General features: G+C 40.1%; 3 protein-coding genes across 5 annotated transcripts in view; 2 read left to right on the top strand and 1 right to left on the bottom strand.

Annotated features, from left to right (window-relative positions):
- Positions 1–6,414, top strand: part of LOC137621006 (uncharacterized) — a 58,619-nt gene extending 52,205 nt beyond the window's left edge. The window contains exon 9 of the mRNA XM_068351446.1: positions 6,354–6,414. Coding sequence (XP_068207547.1) covers positions 6,354–6,414 — 61 coding nt within the window. The remainder of the gene's footprint in view (positions 1–6,353) is intronic.
- The window catches only part of LOC137620769 (serine-rich adhesin for platelets-like), a 297,666-nt gene that overhangs the window by 54,569 nt on the left and 217,840 nt on the right, over positions 1–25,257 (top strand). The gene's annotated exons all lie outside the window — the stretch shown is intronic.
- LOC137621005 (T-cell activation inhibitor, mitochondrial-like) overlaps positions 14,934–25,257 on the bottom strand; it is an 85,682-nt gene continuing 75,358 nt past the window's right edge. Inside the window, exon 6 of the mRNA XM_068351445.1 lies at positions 14,934–17,846. Coding sequence (XP_068207546.1) covers positions 17,615–17,846 — 232 coding nt within the window. The 3' untranslated portion in view covers positions 14,934–17,614. The remainder of the gene's footprint in view (positions 17,847–25,257) is intronic.

Raw genomic sequence — 25,257 nt, 5'->3', positions numbered from 1 at the left:
CTATCCTGTTTCTCTTCCTCTCATTATTTTGAAGTTTTTATCCTCTTACTATTCTCAAGTTTTTATATGAAAGATTTAGTTTAATATTATTTTTCCTAAACCTTTTTTTGTAGTTATTCCTTATTTACTTTCTTTTTCCCTGTTGGAGCCCTTGGGCTTATATCATCCTGCTTTTCACACTAGGGTTGTAGCTTAGCAAGTAATAATAATATAAATAATAATGATAATCTATATTCTATATACCAAGGCACCTCACCCAATTTTTGGGGGTAGCCGACATCAAACAAATGAAAAAAGGGGCCCTTTCCTCTGTACGCTCCTCCCAGCCTGACGAGGGATTCAACGGAGTTCAGCTGGTACTGCTAGGGTGACAGAGCCTACCCTCCTCTGTTATCCACCACCGGGAGTAGCAGCAAGGCATAGCAGAACTGCGTCACAATCGCTCGCCATTCATTCCTATTTCTAGCACGCTCTCATGCCTCTCTCACATCTATCCTATCACACAGAGCTTTCTTCACTCCAACCATCCACCCAAACCTTGGCCTTCCTCTTGTACTTCTCCCATCAACTCTTGCATTCATCACCTTCTTTAACAGACAGCCATTTTCCATTCTCTCAATATGGCCAAACCACCTCAACACATTCATATCCACTCTAGCTGCTAAATCATTTCTTATACCTGTTCTCATCCTCACTACTTCGTTCCTAACCCTATCTACTCGAGATACACCAGCCATACTCCTCAGACACTTCATCTCAAACACATTCAGTTTCTGTCTCTCCGTCACCTTCATTCCCCACAACTTTGATCCATACATCACAATTGGTACAATCACTTGCCCATACAGAACTATCTTTACATTCATGCCTAACCCTCTATTCTTTACCACTCCCTTCACTGCCCTCAACACTTTGCATCTGCTTCCACACCGCCATTTGCTGCAACAAAAGACCCAAAGTACTTAAACTGATCTACTTCCTCAAGTAACTCTCCATTCAACAGACATTCAATATCGCACCACCTTTCCTTCTCGTACATCTCATAACCTTACTCATACCCACATTAACTCTCAACTTCCTTCTCTCACATACCCTTCCAAATTCTGTCACTAATCAGCCAAGCTTCTCTTCCGAGTCTGCAACCATTACAGTATCATCCGCAAACAACAACTGATTTACCTCCCATTCATGATCATTCTCATCTATCAGTTTCAATCCTCGTCCATGCACTCGAGCATTCACCTCTCTCACCACTCCATCAACATACAAGATAAACAACCATGGCGACATCACACATCCCTGTCTCAGCCCCACTCTCACTGAAATCCAATTGCTCACTTCAGTTCCTATCCTAACACACACTTTACTATCTTTGTAGAAACTTTTAACTGCTTGCAACAACCTTCCACCAATTCTATGTAACCTCATTACATTCCACATCGCTTTCCTATCAACTCTATCATATGCTTTCTTCAGATCCATAAATGCAACATACACCTCCTTACCTTTTGCTAAATATTTCTTGCATATCTGCCTAACTGTGAAAATATGATTCATACATCCCTTACCACTTCTAAAACCACCCTGTACCTCTAAGATTGCATTCTCTGTTTTATCCTTAATCCTATTAATCAGTACTCTACCATACACTTTACCAACCACACTCAACAAACTAATACCCCTTAAATTACAACACTCAGGCACATCTCCCTTATCCCTATATAGTGGTACAATACATGCACAAACCCAATCTATTGGTACCACTGACAACATAAAACACATTAAACAATCTCACCAACCATTCAAGTACAGTCACACCCCATTCCTTTAACATCTCCGTTTCCACACCATCCATACCAGGTGCTTTTCCTACGCTCATTTCATCTGGTGCTCTCCTCACTTCCTCCCTTGAAATCTCACTCATTGTCATCTCCCATCAATAGCACCTCAACACCTGCAACAGCAATTATATCTGCCTCCCTATTATCCTCAACATTCAGTAAACTTTCAAAATATTCCGCCCACCTTTTCCTTGCCTTCTCTCCTTTTAACAACCTTCCATTTCCAGCTTTCACTGTCTCTTCAATTCTCAAACCAGCCTACCTTACTCTCTTCACTTCTTATTCTCTTCATATGAATGACCCAATCCCTGACCCTACCTCAGGTCAGCCGCCCTCTTTGCCTGAGTTACCTTGCGTTTTACTTCCACATTTTTCTCTCTATATCTTTCATACTTCTCTACACTATTACTCTGCAGCCACTCTTCAAATGCCCTCTATTTCTCTTCCACTTTCACCTTCACTCCTTCATTACACTATTCACTACCCTTCCTCATGCTGCCTCAAACAATCTTCTTGCTACACACATCACTTGTAATCCTAACAAAATTTTCTTTTACTAACTTCCACTCCTCCTCTAAATTACCAGTTTCCCTCACTTTCACTCTATCATATGCCATTTCCAACCTTTCTTGATATTCACTTTTTACCTCAGGTTTTATTAACTCTTCAACACTCACTAGTTCCCTTTTATACACCCCCACTGTTTTGCTACAACTAATTTTCCTTCCACCAAAAAATTATCAAACATACCGTTAGCCATACCCATAAACAAGTGCACGTCTTTCACTCTTTCAAACATTCTTCTAGTTATCACATAATCCATTAATTTCTACCACTCTTCCATTTGCCACTCTTACCCATGTATACTTGTTTTTATCTTTCCTTTGGAAAAAGATAGAACTTATCTATATCTCTTGCTCAACACATATCTGCCAGTCTCTCACCACTCTCATTTTCACCTGGTACGCCATACTTCCCAATGACACCTTCCAACTCTCCAGCGCCCACTCTAGCATTCAAGTACCTAATTACATAATTCATTCTACCCCGTCCTTCTACACACCTAATTAATTCATTCCAGAACTCATTCCGCTCCTCTTCACTTTTCTCACAACCTGGTCTATACACACTAACAAAAGCCAAACATTCCCTACCCAACTTAACCCTTACCCACATTAACCTAGATGATATCTCACTTCACCCTTCCCTTTTATCTGTCTCACACAAAGCCAATATATCCATACTTCTATTCCTAAACATACTTCCAATCTCACATCTTTTACTCTCTCTCGTACTACATCCACGCATATCCAGACAGCCCAAAACTAGTGTGGGGAGCAGTCACTCTTCCCCCAGCTCCACCTCTTTGATGTCTCACAGGAGTGTATAATACAAGAGAGGGGGTTCCCAGCCCCCTCGTCCCATTCCTTTTAGTTGCCTCTTATGACACGCATGGATATGTTAGCGCTATTCTAATTGCTGTTATGTCCCCATGGCGACAGGGGGCGTAGTAATAATAATAGTAATAATAATAAAAACAATAATAATAATAATAATAATAATAATTGCCGGTCTTGACCATCTATTTCATTTATTTTTTCCTAGTTAACTTGATTTCTACATTAAAATCTTCCATATTTTCAATATTTCTCCTATTTCCCTGTATTCTTCACTTTTATTATTCTCATCCTGAAGTGATTCAGCAAATGTAAAAATAGCTATGTAATTTTAGCAAAAACAAACATTTTAAAAGTTTTTTTTAATTAGAATTCAAGTACTTGAAAGGTATTAAACAACTTAAGTTCTTGCAAATTCCATTTTTATTCATCAGCCATTGAGGATGGGTTGAACAGCAGCAAACCCTACCTCTATTATTTCTGAATACATTTAAAGGCTATATGATTCCTGCTGTGCTTCATGTCAGTTACATGATTGCAAGACACTAAAGACCAGCATTTTTTTATTTTGCATCACAGATTCTTTATTATAGAATTTTCCCTTATTCTCAACAATCTTATTTTAATATCCTATAAATTTCCAATATCAACAGCACCTTACAAAAATAATCTATATACATACACAATGAATATACATAAATACAATACAGTAGTCCCTGTTTACACCACTGGGATGCATTCCACTGTGACCAATCATAATGGGAAACATTGTATGTCAACACCAACTTCTTATAGTGAAATAGAACACATTTCAAAGGATCATCACTATATGCAGTTGTTTAGGCAATAAATCAAATGAATGTATACCATGCATATATAATCAACTGAAGGAAATAGATATCATACAAACCATGCTTTTCATAAAAAACCTAATTATACATTGCCTTTCCTCCTTGCATCTCAGCCAGTTGCACCAACTTGTAGTTATCAAAATCTAATTACCCTACTTGGGCATGCCTTGTCCTTCTATGGAACCTCTGCTACCAGTCGCTTGTTTAATACAACCTTATCATTTTTTTTGTCTGAAATGTATTATAGGTTAGATTACAAGCACTGAGAGAGAAGAAAGTCCATGTGGTGGTCAGAAGTCTCCCCTATGAAAGAGCACTGACACCCTTGTAAAGAAATGTCTCCATTAGTAGGAAGCTCACTAAGATAGTAAAAGCATAATTTAAACACCTGCAATTGAGAGGCAGATAGCCAGGCACACTTAATCTCAGTGGGAAAGCATCTTGTGGTTTATGAGTATCCTGTAAACAAAATCTTAGAAAAACCAACCGGCTTCTCCATTTACATGCTCAATAAATGGCAGGAAGCTCCACAGAATAGAGCAAGAACCTTGTGAGTCTTGATCTAAAGACAAAACAAATCTTTGAACGAAACATAAGCCCAGGATATTGGGTGACAAGAAGATTGCTTGCAGATACTTGAGATAGAGTTGAGTTGATACTAAGTGAAACTTGAAAGTGCGCTGAAGGAAGTCGCCATTAAATCCAATGACCAGCCATTAGTACTACAGACTTCACTTGATAGATCACAGACTTCAATAGCATACTTGAAGGTCAGGCTAGCAGAAACACTGTGAAGTATCAAATCCAAGAAACAGGGGTCCCAAAGAGCCTTATAAGAAGTCTGGATAAGCTATGCAATACCAGGTTCAAAGTCCACTCCTAGAGATTCCACCACTGCCAGGGATCAACTGGTAACAAAATATACAGTATTGTTGATACCATTATCATTTCTCAAGACTATACCACAATGAGTAACAACCCAAGCAATAAATCTTCATCATAACTCAAAGTAAAAATAATAGACAAACAGCCAATGCTGGATACTCTTCAACTGTGTAGATAAAAAATTCAGGTAGAGTAAGTGTGAATTATGTAGGAGTTCAAATGCTTCTAAAGTTTGGTCAGATTAAGAAGAAATCTTGGACTATTAACTACTACATGCACAAAATCCATGAACCACTACTGCCATGGCTAAAGGAGGGCACCAAGATTTTCCAGGAGTCTGACAACAGCAAGAACATCAGCAAAACCTACTTAATTTATCTACAGGGATGGAAGGCATAAACATCCAGACTGCTCATCTGCAGTGGTGGCAGGTCACTTGATGACACCAGATGAGGTGACCAGTGATCAACTTTTCATAGGAGTGGTAAAATTTAGACAACAAAAAATAATTTGATGACAGAAAATTAAATCTATGGAGTGATCTCCATCATTTCAGTTCCCGATTTCTGGTCTACTATGTCTGGAACGGAAAATATTTCCGCATAATTATCAAGGTTGAAAAACTTTTTGGTATATATATGCCTTATATTTATAATATGAAGTCTATATTTTTATATCTATTGATCTGTATTGTATTTTGAACTATACCTAACATAAAGTATAGAAATTGTCAGTATATTTGGTTAATTTAGCGGATGTTTTGTTGATGGTCGGTATTACAGCGTTTATGACATCCTTTGTTCCACGTAAGTATTGTGATAGTGTTATTTTTAAATTGCACATGCCTTGACTTACTCCATACTATGTTCCGTTTATACCAAATATCGTACCATGAAATTATTTTAGATGTGTATATTCGGCTGCTACTTCTGTTATTTACTAATAAACTGTAGTTTTCCAATAACTTTTATACAAAGTGCATAGCCCTTGCAGTCTTTAAAACTTGCATCTCTGTATCAAAGAACTAACCAACTTCTCGTCTCGCACATCTGTTGCAACGAGCATAGGGTTAAACCAATAGGATTCAGCAGGGTCTTCCATAACCTGCATCTGTTAGAAATATGGATTAATTTGAATGTTATTGGAATCACGCATTTCTTTAATAAATTATAGAAACCAAGTTCTGTAAACTCAATAAATAGAGATGATATATGCATAATTATAGGTAACCTTTGCATACTCTGACACTTTCATACAATTTAGGCAAAATAATCTATTCAATTATTACACCTCTTTTTACATAGACCTACCTTCCATATTCAGTTAACAATCAGGTATGAAAGTACTTGGTGTTTTACAAATTTAATTTCCTTATTCAGATCACAGTTTGATATGGGCCCAAGATGGAAGTTTGTCCATAATTGGCTCTCAAATGAGTGATTCAGAGATTGGCTAAAGAAGGTATACAAGGAAACAGACAGCAGGCTTTTTGTGATGTGTGCCAGAAGACACTATCAGCGGAAATAGCCACTATCAAGCACCACATGATATCTGCCATTAATTCAGCTTATGTAACAAGAAAAGCAGCTTTCCTTGAACCATCTACATCAACTAGCCGGAATACTGATGTTGCTGTAGATAGTTCATTAAAAGATAAAATACCAAGATCTTAGGTGAAACTTACAGGATATTTCACAGAAAATATTATTCCTTTATATTCTATTGACCATCTCGTAGATTTATCTAAGGATATATTCAGTGATCCTAGAAAAGCCCAATCCATGATGTTAAAGCGGCAGAAAGCATCGTATGTAATTAAAGAAATGGGACAAACTGCCAAGGATCAAATAGCAGAATTTCTAAAGAAAAACAAGTTTCCTATCATTATAGATGAGAATACTGATATAAGTAGAGTACTACAAAATTATGCTCAGTAGTAGCAAATTATTTTGATGCCAATTTTGAACCCACCCAGACAAAGTTGCTAGATCTTATAGAAGTACACACTTCATGTGAAAACGATGAGGGATTGACAGGTCAACACCTCTTTGAATTGATTATCAACTCGATGTCAGTACATGAAATCCTTGTAGAAAATTTGATTGGATTTGGAGTAGATGGTACCAGTAATATCATGGGCAAGCATTATTCCTTAATAGGTAAACTTAAGAAAGCAGCACCAGGCATCAGAATTTTAAAATGTGCCTGTCATTCAATCCACTTTTGTGCCTCAAATGCACCAAAGACACTTCCAAGAAAATGTGAGGATTTGATCAGATCAATTTACTCTTATTTTTCCCATAGCTCCAAATGGATAACAGAATTTGTTGAATTTCAAGAATTCTGTAATACAGAACCTCATAGAATGGTACATGTCTCACAAACTCAATGACTTTCACTCCATATGGCAGTGGTTTGTGTACTGGAGCAATGGCGACCCCTCTCCTTGTTTTTCACAAATAAGCCTTTAGAAGATAGATTGACATCAGAATCAATATACAACAGCTTGCAAGACTCATCTTTGCATATATATTTTCAGTTTTTAGATTTTAGACTGCCACATTTTACTAATTTCAATAAACATTTTCAAAAGACTGAGCCAACCTTTCATCTTCTCTACAATGGATGCAGAATATTGTACTCTGACATTTTATAACAAGTCATCTCTATAAGAACGATGATTGTTAATGATGAAAATAACATTTATTTTTATCATGACAACTGTCAGCTCAATTTCATATGCATGGGATGCAACTTATAGCTGCTATAATTTTCTTTAGTTGTCCCTGAAATTAAAGTAAATTTTACATAAGCACCCAGTTTTTTTTTACCAGTTGGAAATCCTATGCTGGGCAACACTGGCTGGCAGAACCGCCACTTCAGCAGGACAAAAGCAATTGATGACAGCAGAGACCACCAGGAGCAACAAGTGGCAGCCAACCAAATCATGCTCTAATGCACAAATTAATCCGATGCATTTACAGATTCATGAAGTAAGGATCAACAGTAGGCGGTAATTCCCCTCTTGTGAGACACTGCAAAAGGCATCATGTCAGTAAGTGAAGAAGCTAGAAACAGATATCCCTCTTTAGTCACAAGTGTACCATCAGACTTTGAACTCTTCAAGAGACAAATAAGCCAGAAGAACATACAAGCTGACTGAGCAGCTGTAGTTTCTACCAATAGCTCTGGCACAAGTCTTTGTGGAGGGGAGATGTCATTGCAACCATAGCAACATTATCCAATGAGTTTACGGTGCAAAAGAACGCTTCCAAAAGCAGACGAGGCCGCCGAAAAAGCTTGAAAAAGTACTTTGTTTTTTTTTGGTATACAGGAACAAATAACCACCAAACAATCATAAATACTTGACATCTGATGAGGCGAACACTGCTAATCCCAACATGAACATTCATTGTAGGCCTTACCACGAAACCCCTAACATGGGTAAAATGATATTTTAATTATAAAATAAATTTTTGAATATACTTACCCGGTGAATATATAATAGCTGCAACTCTGCGGCTCGACAGACAACATACTTAAAAAACTCGCGAGCGATCGCTATGCAGGTTGCGGGTGTGCCCACCAGCGCCAACTGTCGGCCAGATACCACTCTCGGATGTAAACAAAACCTTCAATTCTTCTCGTCCCGCTGCGTCTCTATTGGGGAGGAAGGGAGGGTCATTTAATTTATATATTCACCGGGTAAGTATATTCAAAAATTTATTTTATAATTAAAATATCATTTTTAAATATTAAACTTAGCCGGTGAATATATAATAGCTGATTCACACCCAAGGAGGTGGGTAGAGACCAGAGTTAATATGTTTACAGCATATAAGCTAAGAGTTTTTTCATTTTGACAGTTATCAATATAACAAAACCAAAATAAATAGGTACCTGGTAAGGAAGTCGACTTAGACGATTACTCTGCCTTTTAAGTCTGTCTTCCTCACGGAGCCCAGCGATCCTCTTAGGATGCTGACAGACTCCCAGGAGCTGAAGTATCAAGGGCTGCAACCCATACAACAGGACCTCATCAAACCCCTAATCTGGGCGCTCTCAAGAAATGACTTTGACCACCCGCCAAATCAACCAGGATGCGAAAGGCTTCTTAGCCTTCCGTACAACCCAAAAAACAATATTAAAAAATTTCAAGAGACAGATTAAAAGGATATGGAATTAGGGAAGTGTAGTGGTTGAGCCCTCACCCACTACTGCACTCGCTGCTACGAATGGACCCAGTGTGTAGCAGTCCTCGTAAAGAGTCTGGACATCTTTCAAGTAAAATGACGCGAACACTGACTTGCTTCTCCAAAAGGTCGCGTCCATGATACTTTGCAGAGATCTATTTTGCTTAAAGGCCACGGAAGTTGCTATAGCTCTAATCTCGTGCGTCTTAACCTTAAGCAAAGATCGGTCTTCCTCACTCAAGTGTGAATGAGCTTCTCGTATTAACAATCTGATAAAATATGACAAAGCATTCTTTGACATAGGTAAGGATGGTTTCTTAACCGAACACCATAACGCTTCAGATTTACCTCTTAAAGGCTTAGTACGAGCTAAATAGAACTTAAGAGCTCTAACGGGGCATAATGCTCTCTCTAACTTGTTGCCCACGATCTTTGATAAGCTAGGAATATCAAAAGATTTAGGCCAAGGACGAGAAGGCAGTTCATTCTTGGCTAGGAAACCAAGTTGAAGAGAACAAGAGGCTTTTTCTGTCGAAAAACCGATGTTCTTGCTGAAGGCATGAAGCTCACTGACTCTTTTAGCTGAGGCCAAGCACACCAGGAAAAGAGTCTTAAGAGTGAGATCCTTCAGGGAGGCTGAATGTAAAGGCTCGAACCTGTCTGACATGAGGAATCTTAGGACCACGTCTAAATTCCATCCAGGTGTAGCCAAACGACGTTCCTTAGAGGTCTCAAAAGACTTAAGGAGATCTTGTAGATCTTTATTGTTGGAAAGATCTAAGCCTCTATGCCGGAAGACCGAAGCCAACATGCTCCTGTAGCCCTTGATCGTGGGAGCTGAAAGGGAGCGAACTCTTCTCAGGTATAAGAGAAAGTCCGCGATTTGGGCTACAGAGGTACTGGACGAGGATACAGATACTGACTTGCACCAGTCTCGGAAGATTTCCCACTTCGATTGGTAAACTCTAATGGTAGAAGCTCTCCTCGCTCTTGCAATCGCACTGGCTGCCTCCTTCGAAAAGCCTCTAGCTCTCGAGTGTCTTTCGATAGTCTGAAGGCAGTCAGACGAAGAGCGTGGAGGCTTTGGTGTACCTTCTTTACGTGTGGCTGACGTAATAGGTCTACTCTTAGAGGAAGACTTCTTGGGAAGTCTACCAGCCATCGAAGTACCTCGGTGAACCATTCTCTCGCGGGCCAGAGGGGAGCAACTAACGTCAACCTTGTCCCTTCGTGAGAGGCGAACTTCTGCAGTACCTTGTTGACAATCTTGAATGGTGGGAATGCGTAAAGGTCTAGGTGAGACCAGTCTAGGAGAAAGGCATCTATATGTATTGCTGCTGGGTCTGGGACTGGAGAGCAATAGATTGGAAGCCTCTTGGTCATCGAGGTTGCAAAGAGATCTATGGTGGGTTGACCCCAAGTCGCCCAAAGTCTCTTGCACACATCCTTGTGGAGGGTCCATTCGGTTGGAATTACTTGACCTTTCCGACTGAGACAATCTGCTAGAACGTTCAAGTCGCCCTGGATGAACCTCGTTACTAGGGAGATGCCTCGATCTCTTGACCAGATGAGCAGGTCCCTTGCGATCTCGTACAGAGTCAGTGAGTGGGTACCTCCCTGTTTGGAAATGTACGCCAAGGCCGTGGTGTTGTCCGAGTTGACCTCCACCACCTTGCCTCGAAGGAGACTCTCGAAGCTTATCAAGGCCAGGTGAACTGCCAAAAGCTCCTTGCTGTTGATATGCATGCTCCTCTGACTCGAGTTCCACAGACCTGAGCATTCCCGACCGTCCAGCGTCGCGCCCCAGCCCAAGTCCGATGCGTCTGAGAAGAGAACGTGGTCGGGTTTCTGAACTGCTAGGGGAAGACCTTCTCGTAGACTGATATTGTCTTTCCACCAAGTCAGACAAGTCTTTATCTTTTCGGAAATCGGGATCGAGACCGCCTCTAGCGTCTTGTCCTTTTTCCAGTGAAAAGCTAGATGGAATTGTAGAGGTCTGAGGTGTAGCCTTCCTAGCGAGACAAATTGCTCCAGGGATGATAGCGTTCCTACCAGACTCATCCAATTCCTGACTGAGCAACGTTCTCTCTTCAACATCTTCTGGATGACGAGCAGGGCTTGATCTATTCTGGGGGCCGACGGAAAAGCCCGAAAAACTGGACTGTGAATCTCCATCCCTAAATACAGAATAGTTTGGGATGGGATCAGCTGGGACTTTTCCAAGTTGACTAGGAGTCCCAATTCCTTGGTCAGATCTAGAGTCCAATTGAGATCCTTCAGACAGCGATGACTGGAAGAGGCTCTGAGAAGCCAGTCGTCCAAATAAAGGGAGGCTCGGATGTCCGATAAATGGAGGAATTTTGCCACATTCCTCATAAGCCTTGTAAATACGAGAGGAGCCGTGCTTAGGCCAAAGCACAGGGCCCGAAACTGGTACACCACATCGTCGAAGACGAATCTCAGAAAAGGTTGGGAATCTGAGTGAATGGGGATGTGGAAGTAAGCGTCCCTTAGGTCGAGAGAGACCATCCAGTCTCCCTTTCTGACCGCTGCTAAGACTGACTTTGTGGTCTCCATGGTGAACTTCGTCTTTGTGACAAAGACATTCAGAGCACTGACGTCTAGCACCGGTCTCCAACCTCCTGTCTTCTTTGGTACTAGGAAGAGACGGTTGTAAAACCCCGGTGATTGAAGGTCCGAGACTTTGACCACCGCTCCCTTCTCTAGTAAAAGAGACACTTCCAGTTTCAGGGCTTGTCTCTTTGCTTCCTCTCGGTACCTGGGAGAGAGATCGATGGGGGACGTCGCTAGAGGAGGTCTGCGTACAAAAGGAATTTTGTACCCCTCTCTGAGCAACCTCACAGATTGTTGATCTGCGCCTCTCTTCTCCCAGGCTTGCCAGAAGTTCTTGAGTCTGGCACCTACTGCTGTCTGAAGTTGCGGGCAGTCAGACTCTGCCCCGCGAGGACTTGGATCCTTTCCTCTTTCCTTTCTTCCCTTCGGCACGAGCACCTCCCCTGCTGGGGGCTCTGCCACGAAAGGGCGGAATAAACCTGGACGTTGGAGTGTCTATCCTAGGTCTAGCAGACAAGGCAGGCAAAGGGGGAACTTTGCGAGCCGAGGACGCAACCAAATCGTGGGTGTCCTTCTGCACTAAAGACAAGGCTATTTCCTTAACTAAGAGTTCAGGAAACAAGAACTTAGACAAAGGCGCAAAGAGTAGCTCAGATCTTTGACAGGGCGTCACTCCTGCCGATAGAAAAGAGCACAGAGACTCTCGTTTCTTTAGGACTCCTGACGTAAATGAGGCGGCAAGCTCGTTGGATCCATCGCGGACGGCCTTGTCCATGCAGGACATGATGAGTAAGGAGACATCCCTATCGGCTGATGAGATTTTCCTACTCAGGGCTCCCAAACACCAGTCTAGGAAGTTAAAAACTTCAAAAGCCCTAAAGATGCCTTTAAGCAGATGGTCCAGGTCTGAGGAAGACCAACTAATCTTCGAGCGTCTCATGGCAAGGCGGCGGGGAGAGTCTACAAGACTTGAGAAGTCGCCCTGGGCAGAGGCAGGAACTCCCAAGCCGAGAACTTCTCCCGTGGCATACCAGACGCTCGATCTAGACGAGAGTTTAGATGGGGGGAAGGCAAAGGCCGTCTTCCCTAAACTCCTTTTGGTTACCAACCAATCGCCTAACAGCCGTAAAGCTCTCTTGGATGAGAGAGAGAGAACGAGTTTTGTAAAGGCTGGTATGGCAGCAGGCACGCCTAAAACAAACTCAGACGGCGGCGAACGAGGAGCTACAGAGATAAAGTGTTCGGGGAACAACTCTTTAAAAACAAGCATGACTTTTTTAAAGTCCATAGATGGTGGAACTGCTCTAGGCTCATCTAAATCTGAAGGCTGATCCTCAGGCTGGGGTTCAGCAACGTCCTCATCTGAAGGTTCCTCATCTGATAACTGATGAGAATATGGCAAAGGGGTAGGCAACGTTTGACCCGCAGCGTCCGGCCGCACTGGTGCATAAGTGACGGAGCAGGACGCAGCGTCCTGAAACTGCTGAACAGTCTGGGAACTGTCAACAACAACAGGTGCGCGAGGACGCACAGCGTCCACCCGAGACTGTTTAGACCGTCCGGGTTGTGCAGTCAACACCACACTGGGTTGCGGAGGTTGACGCACCGCGTCAAAACAAATCAACTTTGATGGTTGGTGAACGTCCTGAACGTCACCAGTCGCACCAGTGAGTTGCCTAACGTCAACGTGCGGCTGGAAATCCACACGGGACCGCATCGGGGGAGGTACAACCCCAACTGGTTGACGCGAGAAAGCTACATCAACGTCAACAGGACGCACAACAGAACGCTTGGAAGGCTGACGGCCAGTCTCTCCATGAGAAAAACGGCTAGGTTCAACGTAAACCTTCTCTGCGTTGTAGTCTTCCATAAGGGACGCAAGCTTAGACTGCATGTCCTGCAGTATAACCCATTTAGGGTCTACGGAAACGGGTGCGGTAACAGACGGGGTTAGCGACTGAGACGGCACAACTTTTGCCTTTCTTAGGCAGCGAGCAGTCATCAGATGACGGCAACGGGTCCGAACTGTCCCAGTGACTACATCCGGGACGTTGGACTTGTCCTGAAGGGACCGACTTGCGTTTCAAAGGTCTAGAGACCTTGCTCCATGGTTTCTTATGTGAAACGCATTCGGACGACGAGGTAAAAATGGGCTCTCTCGTCTTATGGTAGGGGCGATCTTGACGAGATACGCCTGATACCAAAGAGGGAACGTCTGTTCGCTGATCAAGGCCTCTCGAACCCATAAGTCGTACGACATTGCTTCTCCCCTGGGCTTGGGAGCTTGCAAGAGGTCCCGGACTAGGTGAACGACAGGCACGAACAGACGAACCCTCGGTCGCAACACTGTTCACAACACTTTGCGTAACACTAAGCACTTTCCCACTTTCCGCCGTGGCACTTTGGCACTTGAGTTCCTTCACGTCAGCCATGAGTTGATTACGGTCACTTGCTAAAGCCTCAACTCTCTCCCCCAAGGCATGAATAGCACGCAACATGTCTTGCATAGACGGCTCCTGAGTGCTAGGAGGGGGGTTAGGAACAACCACTACAGGGGAAGGATTAGGTTCAGGGGCATGTGGAGAGGAAAAATCTACGGACCTAGATGAACTTCTCCTTACCCTATCTCTCTCTAGTCTGCGTGTATACTTATCAAATTCGATCCAATCGAATTCCGAAAGGCCCACGGACTCCTCACACCGATCTCCCAATTGACAGGTTTTACCCCGACAATTGGAACAAACAGTATGAGGGTCGAGAGAAGCCTTTGGAAGACGCCTATTACAGTCCCTAGCATTACACTTTCGAAACTTAGGAACTTGAGAAGGGTCAGCCATTTTGAATTAGTCAAAGAAAATTCCAAAAACGATCTAAGTCATCAACAAATAATCCGTTTCAAAAAAGAGTTCAAGAGTTTTATGTTGAAGAAAACACCTGGACTGCGAAAGCTCAAACCAAATTAAAGTACTTCACCAAATATGATGGGAAAACTCCAGGTTCTACAGCGAGTAAAAGTACGTCTTGTCGTCAACGTCGACAGAGAAGAATTGAAGGTTTTGTTTACATCCGAGAGTGGTATCTGGCCGACAGTTGGCGCTGGTGGGCACACCCGCAACCTGCATAGCGATCGCTCGCGAGTTTTTTAAGTATGTTGTCTGTCGAGCCACAGAGTTGCAGCTATTATATATTCACCGGCTAAGTTTAATATTTAAAAATGATAATGTTAAACACTTCAAACACCATTGTCTCTTGGTTCTAAAGATAAATTATACAAGACTGAATTGTCATGTACTGAATTTTAAAATCAAATTAAACAATACTTTTGAAACATAACAATGTATACCAAAAAGTGATTTATAAAAAGGCACATCATAAATGTAAGCAGAAAATTAAAGCTAAAGAATCAAGTCTGAACAATTTTCACACTTTTCAAGGCTAAACTGTATGTTCTCACACAATTTGAGAGAATCCCTTGCTATTTTGAAAATCACGATAAAACAAGAACAAAATTCCACCAAACCCTGATAGGAAAAGCAATGAAAAAGTGGGATGCTCTTAGTAACGCCAAGATGATCATGCACAGTAAGAAACATCCCTCTCCTATTCCCCAGCACAATATCCACTTACATTACAATTAAATGTAAGATGAAAATTTAGCTCAAAAGAGGAAAAAGGTTAAAGAAATTTTAAAGAATAATGCCTAAATGATTGCCCACAGGTAAACATCACTTTGAAGCTAAATCATCATTGTTTCTCCTCCATGGAAAAACACAAAAACATGTCTGGTAGCTGGGTTGTCATAGGAGGATGGACAAGTCCAGTGAGGGATTTTGGATCTTGATCCATGTAAGTTGGTGCAACTATCTCAATTGCATAGAATAAAGGCTGTGCAGTACAGTACAGTACAGTACAGTACACTGTACGATTTACAGGGTGAAAAAAAAATTACTGTATATAATTCTCAGAATTAGTGTCAAATGCCTTTAGACCTTAGAATTTTGAATGGCTGATTGCATTTGAATTGAGACTAAATTACTTTCAATTGCATTGCAATTAGACAATCTAAAGCAAAAAAATTGAGCTGCAAGAAGAGATTATATTACTGTATAAGCAACACACACTTAATAAAAGGAGAGAAGAGAATATAAAAAGGAACTATCAATGAAAAATAAAATTACTTAAAGAACTTTTTCACAGCATAATCATATTGTTGATCGTTATATTCACTCAACTCTATACAGTATTATTGAAATTTATATATCAACTGTGTTATTTACACAAATTTGTAATGTATTATTGTAATTTATACATTACCTGTGTTACTGTTACTGTGCATATAAAAAATAGTTAATAGCCACGTAGATAAACTCCTCTTAGCTCCCTCAATAACAGAGAGGCAACCCTATTTATCCTTCAATCTACTCTTTGATGCCCAGAGTTCAAAACCAGATCTATAGCCTCCCATACTTCCTTACTGGGGGGGGGGAAGAATGCCCGGAGAATTTTCTTAACCTCCTTGTAAGCGCACTTCTCAAAAGTAATGTTAATGAGTTGATGATTATTTCACAATTTTTTTTTTTTCAGTTAAATATTGCTTAGAAAAAATCCTAATAAAACATTGGTATATGCAGGGACTACTGTAAATAAGCTATATGCCTCTCAATTAATTAAAAATAAAAAGCTACTTTTTTCCACAACAATAAGCTACTGTAATACTTTTCTCTATTGATAAAGGCAAAATATCTCTATATAGGTAAGCTATAATTATAGCAAAAGTTACAATAAGGACACAATGAGGCTTAATAAGAAAAGGAAATGTGAGACACTTTCAATATTAGATGAAACATTTTGAACTAAGAATTTATAAAGAAAAAAAATGCAAGTTAATTTTTGATTCATGCAGAGCCCTCACCCCAAATGGTAGACCACTGTGACAGAGTTAAGAAAGTAACTGAATAAGTCGCACAGTGAGGTAATACTTTGTAGACCTCTAACCTGTCTAAAATACTGAGGCCTTAACTTGCTTTTAAACACTCCTAATACCTTATTATTAACCACCAAAGAACTATAAAAACCTCATATCTTCATGTTTGACCCGTGGAAAATTAATAATTGGTCGTATATTGAAATTGAATAGGGAATGAAATTGAAAATAAAACTATTTCATTATCATAAGAAAGAATTACTGTTTGAAGAGGTTTGCTCGTCTGACTCTGCCAGAGGTCCCACAATCAGACAAACCATTACCAGACTTTTGTAATGGCAGGAAATACCAAGAGAACAAAGGGACATTTCTATGTTAGGAACACATTTCCCACCCGCAAGTTTAGCAACAGAATAATGCTCAATTATAACTTTTGCTATCCATAAAAGATGAACTCGTGAAGTTTGACTTACCCAGTTCTCTGATTTATAGAAGTCCATCAGCTTCAGATATACTGTACTTGCGGAAAAATTATTTATTAGATAAAGACTATAGCTATGAGCGGTTAGCTTAAAATATATGAAGTTACACATGCTTTGACTAGTCATGTGGAGTCATAGTTAGGTATTTCTATGTTAACATGACTGAACAAAACTACAAAACACCAGTTTTGATTATAATTTGAATTGAAATACATGTGCTATGAATTTTGTATCATTGACAGGGCTTTTATATTTTACTGAGGGAGTTCCAATACTGTATTTGAATACTCTCAAAAGTATGTAATTCCTATAGTATCATCAATAAAATATAAACGCTCATGATCCAATCCAATCTTGTACCTATGGCACACAATAACTCTTTCTAAGAACTGACTAGGAGCTTTAACAGCTATGAAAAGAAAGAATTGGCAGAAATATACAGTATACCAAGTACAAACCACTGGTAGTTAATCCCAGTTCCAGGGAATACAAACTTCCCCATCGATCATCACAGTATAGTAAGTAGTTATCCACAGTCTGGCACCCGACAGCAGCACATTTAGTCGGTGGGAGGACGTCAATAATCTCTCCAAACAATCTATCATCATGTCTGGAGCTATGGCATCATTCTTTTCAAGGAAGTCTAACCCAATATCTTCCATGCACTTGGCATGTAAGGCTTTCTCTCGATCACGTATACTGTAGAACAAAAAATATACTTTAATGCACACACTGGAATAATTTGAGATTACTGTGCTGGGAAGTATAACAAATTCAATACTTCATGGGATAACTAAATCATCATGTTGTGAATTTTCTTTTTAACTCGGGAATGCGACTGGTACCAAAGATGAATTTACGAATTTCGGCACAGCACTATGGTATTTCAGAACCAAGGTACTGTACAACTGGAGGAAAACTCGGCTATTACATTACGAGGTAAAAGTTAAGAGGTTGAGAGTATAGTAACTATTTCAATGACCACCATCTAAAATTCACTGTGAGAACTTCTTGACAATAAAACTAATATGACAACTCTTCCTTATTAAATGATATCTGGTCTTTATATGACACCATACACTGGATACTACCTCGGTTTCTAGTTTGTCCCCATCATCACAATTCTTCTTTTCCTTTAAAGATTTAAAAGCCGCTCATGAATAGCAAAGGCTAGGGACAGTGACTTTGCCCTATCAAGCAGGACAATGCCCTAGACTGACCATATATACATATGATCAGCACCCAAGCCTCATCTCCACCCAAGCTAGGACCAAGGAGGGCTAGGCAATGGCGGCTGATGACTCAGCTGATAGACCTATAGGCTGCCCGAAAACCCCCACCCTTAGCTCACAAGGATGGTGAGGCTGCAGCGACCAAAGAAACTAACTTAGTTTGAGCGGGACTTGAACTCCATCTGGCGTTCACATAGGCCACTACAATCCTTATGTGTGGAAACCCTTTAGTTGCTGAGGAAACATTTTTGCTTTTTCCTAGTACAGTAATGTTGGATTTATCTGCCCTCATTATTGCTACCTAAGGTTTCATGTATTTACCTTAATTCAGGATTATCTCAGAAATGACTTCCAGTTTGATAAAGCATATTTTTTTAAGAGATAACAAGTTAACAGAATTTTTCTCGACCAGCGTGCTCAATACTGACATGGAAGACTTACAGCATCTCATGTCAGATCATTCTTTTTAACAAAGTTCAGATGGAGTATAAGGTTAGTAAGCAATAACATTAGGATGTTGACACTGAAATAGGTTGGTGTTTTTTTAGTCCCTTTTTGCTAAGGATTCAGTTTAGAAGTTACTAAAATAAATCTGAAATGTCTTTCATTTTAGTTGAATTATGTTTTATACTTTCACTCAGTTTAAAGGTTTAAAGGCCACTCATGAATGGCAAGAGGAAGGGACAGTGATATTGCCCTAGCAAGCAGAACTATGTCCTAGAGACTGACCATATATCATATGATCAGCACCCAAGCCCCTTCTCCACCCAAGGTAGGACCAGGGAGGGTCAGGTAAAGACTGCTGATGACTCAGCTGGTAGATCTATAGGCTCCCCCCAAACCACCCATCTTTAGCTCACCAGTAGGATGGTAAGGTTGTAGACACTAAAGGAACTAACGAGTTTGAGGGGGACTTGAACCCCTGTCTAGCAATCACCAGGCAAGGACGTTACCAATAAGACCACAGGTAAACAGTCTATTGTCCAGCACCATTGGTTCCAGGGCCTTTCTAGATTAGTGATTTTATTGGATCGTGAAAGGTCATTTGTAACACACCTTTCACTCACTTATTGTACACATCATTATACAATTTAACATGCTAATTACAAAACGGTAATCTCTTCACCCATCCTGTCATCAGTACATCGCAGATTTATAAATATAAGTAAACCTATACAGTAGAGTCTTCTTTAAAGCATTGGTTTCTGCAGCTTAATAAGTTTTATTAAGCTGCAGATTTAAATTATTTTCTGAAGATATATTCATTTTTGGGCCCTTGAACTCAAAGTCTACAAAGATCACCTCACACTTATAATGTGTGAAAATGCTGTGGGCTGTATGATAAAGTCAGCACTTATTTATAAGTGTAAAAACCCAGGAACCCTCAAAAACAAAAATATGGGCAAGCTGCCAGTGCATTGGATGCACAACCAAAGGGCATGGACAATAATTGCACTGACATCAGAATGATTTCACCAGTGGTTTATCCCCGAAGTCAAGCGTTATCTTGCTGAAAAATGCATTGGTTTTAAAGTACTTCTAATGGAAAATCTGAGGCCAGGCAACTGACCTGTATTATGAAGGTACACAGGTAGAATTCTTACCGTCGGACGCGACATTACTCATTCAGCCCATGGATCAAGGCGTTATTTGTACATTCAAATCACTTTACACACAAAACTCCATGCGACAGCTGGTCGAGTCTATGGATACGGATGATAACTTCTTGCTGAAGCAATACTGGGGTGGACACACCATTGCAATGTGTCTCCAAAATATCCATAAGGCCATAAAAGAGAATAAGAAAGAAACAGTTAATGCTTGCTGGAAGAAATTGTGGCCATAAGTAGTCAACGACTACAAAGAATTCTCTCCTGATGCAATACACCACTCAGCAGTAGAGAAGGCAGTAAGGCTGTTGAAATTGCTTGGAGGAGACGGCTTCACAGATACAACTACCGACAACATAAATGACCTGATCGAGCTCGCCCACACAGGTCTATTAACCAATAAAGATTTGACAGAGATGAATAAGTCCACAAGTGAGGAGAGAGAAGAACAGCATTAAGATCCCGGGGAACAAGAGGAAGTTGACCTAACACTAGAATGCCTCTCAACTCGAGCAAAAACAGCAAAAGAACTTCAGACAATGGCCAAAGATTGGGACCCGCAAATGATTCGTGTGTTGCAGTTCAGAGATGCAATCGACGGAGCCATGGAAGTTTATAAGAACATCCTTTAGCATGACAAAAGGCCGGGTCAGCAATTGACAATCACTATGCTAATCACCGACCAAAAAAAATAAAACACGGGCTCTAGTCCCTCAGTGGATATAGAATTTACTTTGCTGAATGATAAAAGATATTGCACCACCTGATGAAGCACCTGCCAAAGTGGTGCTTTTAGAGGAGCAGTTATGGTCTTCTTTGCTGTGCAATACAGTCAGCCCTCAGTCTTCACGGGGGTTAGGTAACAGAGACAACTGCAAAGAGCGAAAATCTTGCTTGAGGGTACAATCGAGCACACTATTCTGTCTTGGTTCTCTTCCTCTTGTTATTTTGAAGTCTTTACAGTTTATATATAATAGATTTATCTTATAATGTTATTATTCTTGAACTTCTCTGGTAGTATATTTCCTTATTTCATTTCCTCATTGAGCTATTTTCCCTGTTGGAACCCTTGGGCTTATAGCATCCTGCTTTTCCAACTAGGGTTGTAGCTTAGTAAGTGATAATAATAATAATAATAATAATAATAATAATAATAATAATAATAATATAATTGATGCCCTTGGATCAATGAACTCTAGCTCCCCAAACCAACTAATCACTGCCGACTTGTATTCACATACAATGCACTACATAGTTTTCAAGTAAATCACTAATGGTACAGGTACTGTATGTTTTATTACAGTAATTGTATAATCAGGTACTGTATTTTTCTTACATCCTTTCCTTTATGAACTCCTAAGCTATCTACTGCATTACACTAAATAAACTACTTCTAAATTTCATTCTATTCTCTTTACAATCCCAAGTACTTGAGATTTAATTATTCAATACTATTAATGTTATTTATAATTTAGTTATGATTAACTTTTACTTTAATATGATTTCCTTTTACCCTCTTTTTACATTAAATTCTATTCTATCCTCTCCAATTTATTCTCCTTCCTTTCATAGTTTTTATCAAATTACTTTCAGGTTATCATTTCCTTGTGATAATATTTGATTCTTTCCAGCATAATAAATTAAAAGCATTTTCGTTTGAATAACTAGAATGAAAAAAGCAAAACTTCAGTCCACATTCGATAAAATATTATCATATAATATTTTAGCTTTCATTCTCCCTTCCTAACTGTTTCGTTTAAATTTCTGTTATTCACACATTTTTATTTTTCATTACCGTATACCCTTTTTTTTTACTACAGATATTATCCTTATTGTACTAGTTTATTTTCTTTTCTCAGTATTTCCTACTATATTTTGTGTGTGCTAATTCTAATTTACTGCATAAAACAGGGATATTCTTTCCCGCATCTGAAACTTATAGTATTTAATCTTTACCACAAAATGTCTGGCCGATTCTATTTTTAGCTATACTCCCTTAAAAGCTGGCATCTATTTGTTTATATATAAAGAAATGTTTTTCCTCTATCTCTTGTTTCTTCACAGAAAAATTTGAACTTTTTCAAAAAAGAACTCTTCAAACGTAACATAAGCTAAGATCACGAAATATGTTCCGCACTACTTTCCATTCCTTTTCAATTTGTGAAAAAACTCCAAATTTTGGATAATTTGTATTTTTCCTAGCTATACAAACCTGAGTCATTTATATTGGGGTTATTACTACAGTAATCATGTTTTCTACTTCAGGCCAATCAAAATTTTGGTTGATTGCGTCACTCTTCGTGCTGAGTAAATGCAGTGCATCCGCAAGGCCGTTTGCTCTCAAAGTCTTCACAACACTTACTTGGTCAAAGACTTGTGGGGCAGTTGAGGCGGGACCTTTGGTGAACGATTCAAGTTTGCAAAGCTAGACAAAATACAAATTATATAAAATTTGTGGTTTATATCTACTCGTATACAAACTTCTGAGTCATTTATATGAAGTTAAGAGGTAAACCCTTCCTCTCCGGAAGATCTAATGATTGTAAATAATAGCAGAGATCAACGTGAATCGTGGTGGAGGACAGTATAGCTGGCTCGTAAAGAGGAAAGGCCAAACTTCCGATTCTTGAGAGTTAAACTCTTCTCAGATAGTTACTATTAATAATAGTAAGTGATCTAAGAGAGCCCCCAGAAAACAGAGTAGCCGGGTCATAAAAAGGCAAGACTGTTCATTCAGGTCCCAAATAAGTAATCTTTACCGGGGGTGAAGTGGTATGGACATCAAGTGATACATAATAAAAGAGGCCATATTTTATTATATCATCAAATCCTAAAGAAATTGAGGCAAACTTACTTGCATCAGGGTGAAAAACCAATCAAGATCATTATCTGCCTCAGAGATCCTTCTAGCCAATAATGTCAAGAATAATGAGGCCTGGGGCTAGAATTGGCACGTGTCCCGTGAGAGGATGTCCAAAGGCTTGAATGTGCCATCTTTAAGGAAAATGTACAACGGTGGGTTTTTCCTTCTATTCACCAGCTTCAGGACTTTTATTAATGTGTGGTTTTGCAGAATGCTGAGGTTGCACCAAACCCACGTGTATCATGTGCTCGAGGGGGGGAGGGGGAGGGCCTCTAGCAACACTTTCCCTGAGGATGTATTAGCTCTTACGATAGTTTTTCTCCATCAAAGAAAGACAATGCTCCAAAACATGTTCTTTAGGAGCATCCAAAACTCACGCGATTTTGGTGACTAGTATAATCAAGTGGTTTTGCAGAATGCTAAGGTTGCAGCAAGCCCATCTAGATCACATGCTCGAGGGGGTTCCTAGCAATGCTTCCTCTGAGGATGCATTGTTTCTCCTAATTTTCTTAATTACTTGGAGAAAGAAAGTGTCACTGACTACTTTCTGCTGGAGCGCCCAGAGCTCATGAGCAAAAGAGGGATCGATGTCCCAGCTATTTCTTCTATCAGAAACTCGCACTGCTCTAAGGAACAGAATAACTAGTTTTCGAGTGATCAGGAACCTCCTTGAGAGACAATATTTTGAAAGAGTTAACCCGAGATCTTTTCTAACCTGAGTCTGGATTGTTCAATGAACCAGACGGGAAAAGGTGATGAAATGTTATCGTGGGGGGGTGGTGTCCCTGGCAACTCTTCCCCTGAAGATAGTGAGTTTCATGTTAGGTTTTAGCCAACTGGTTGACCATGCTCAGGAAGAAGAACTTCACTTCTGATCTCAGGGTGTCCACAGAACATCACTGATTAGTATCCCTGGGCAGAGGTGTCAGAGCACTCTGTTCGTCCCTGGACTTCTTGAGGGGCAAGCTTATGAAATAGTACAAGTAAAATTCCTCAGATCTGGTTCTCATAATAAAAATGAGAATATGATAACCCAAGTAAATACTGTATAACATTTTCGGAATTGGGTTTCTGGGGAAAAAGTCTCTACCAGGAGGCTTGTTTACTTGACTGTTGGTCAAATAAAGTAAAAGGAGAGGGTAATTAGGTCCTTGACTTAAGCCTTTCTGTCTGGGATCGTGAGGATAATCTTAGGAAATAATAAAAACCCCTCTTCCTGACTCAAAAGTAGGGAGGGATTACTCATATGAGACAGTTCCTTCCTCCAGAAACCTTGGTAACAAGGGCGTCGATAGTCCTTTCGGGCAGGGAATTCTAGTAACTCAAACCAGGACCTACTTCAAGATGTAGAACTAATTTAGATGTGAACCTCCATGAAGGCTACAGAAACTATTTTCAAAATTGTTATAGCTTAGCCGAAGTGACGAGGTCTTGGAACACTCTCCACTCTAGAATAAGCATAGTAAAGGTTCTACTTTGACCTGAATGGCCTTCGTTTACTGACTAAACTCTTCCCAAGGAAGATGTCAGTTAGAATTCTATGTGATGTGTCAAGCAAGCTCATTATGACTAGTCTAAGAGTGATCGTGCAGCTCTCTTCATTCGTTCTGAAGGTCTTCTCGGGCTCATCGTGAGAGGTTCCAGACCCGTTGACCGTTTCTTATTCATATTAAGTTGTGATGCTCATTTGATGCCCTAGGATCTTCTGGTTTTATATTCCAGAGGTGAGGGAGGTGGACGTCTGCCATTACCACAATACAGTTTTGGCTATAAATAGAGGCTAACATGCATTCTGGTAAGGTTAAAGGATTCATGGCAGGAAAAGCATTTATGGCCAAGCTTTGTTAGGAGGTATAAAGGGCATAACTCTCCTGGTCATACCTGGTTAGTACTCGTAGGTACAGAAGTCACGACCATTACAGTGAACCCTCGTTTATCGCGGTAGATGGGTTCCAGTCGCGGCCGCGATAGGTGAAAATCCGCGAAGTAGTGACACCATATTTACCTATTTATTCAACATGTATATTCAGACTTTTAAAACCTTCCCTTGTACGTAGTTCTGTTAACAAACTACCCTTTAATGTACAGAACACTTAATGCATGTACTACAGTACCCTAAACTAAAACAGGCACAAATATTAAAGGTGATTTTTTATCATGCATTTCCTAAACACGCTAAAAAGCACGATAAAAAATGGCAACCAATGTTTTGTTTACATTTATCTCTGATCATAATGAAGAAACAAACTGGAGGTAGAGCTTTGCTTATTACCCAGACATATTTCCCATACTTTTCCCTTAGAACTACATCACATCTTCCTACTTTAGATATATATATATATATATATATATATATATATATATATATATATATATATATATATATATATATACTGTATATATAT

This window comes from Palaemon carinicauda, chromosome 27 (genome assembly GCF_036898095.1).
Source record: "Palaemon carinicauda isolate YSFRI2023 chromosome 27, ASM3689809v2, whole genome shotgun sequence".
Classification (NCBI taxonomy): domain Eukaryota; kingdom Metazoa; phylum Arthropoda; class Malacostraca; order Decapoda; family Palaemonidae; genus Palaemon; species Palaemon carinicauda.
This window is presented reverse-complemented; position numbering and strand designations above follow the sequence as displayed.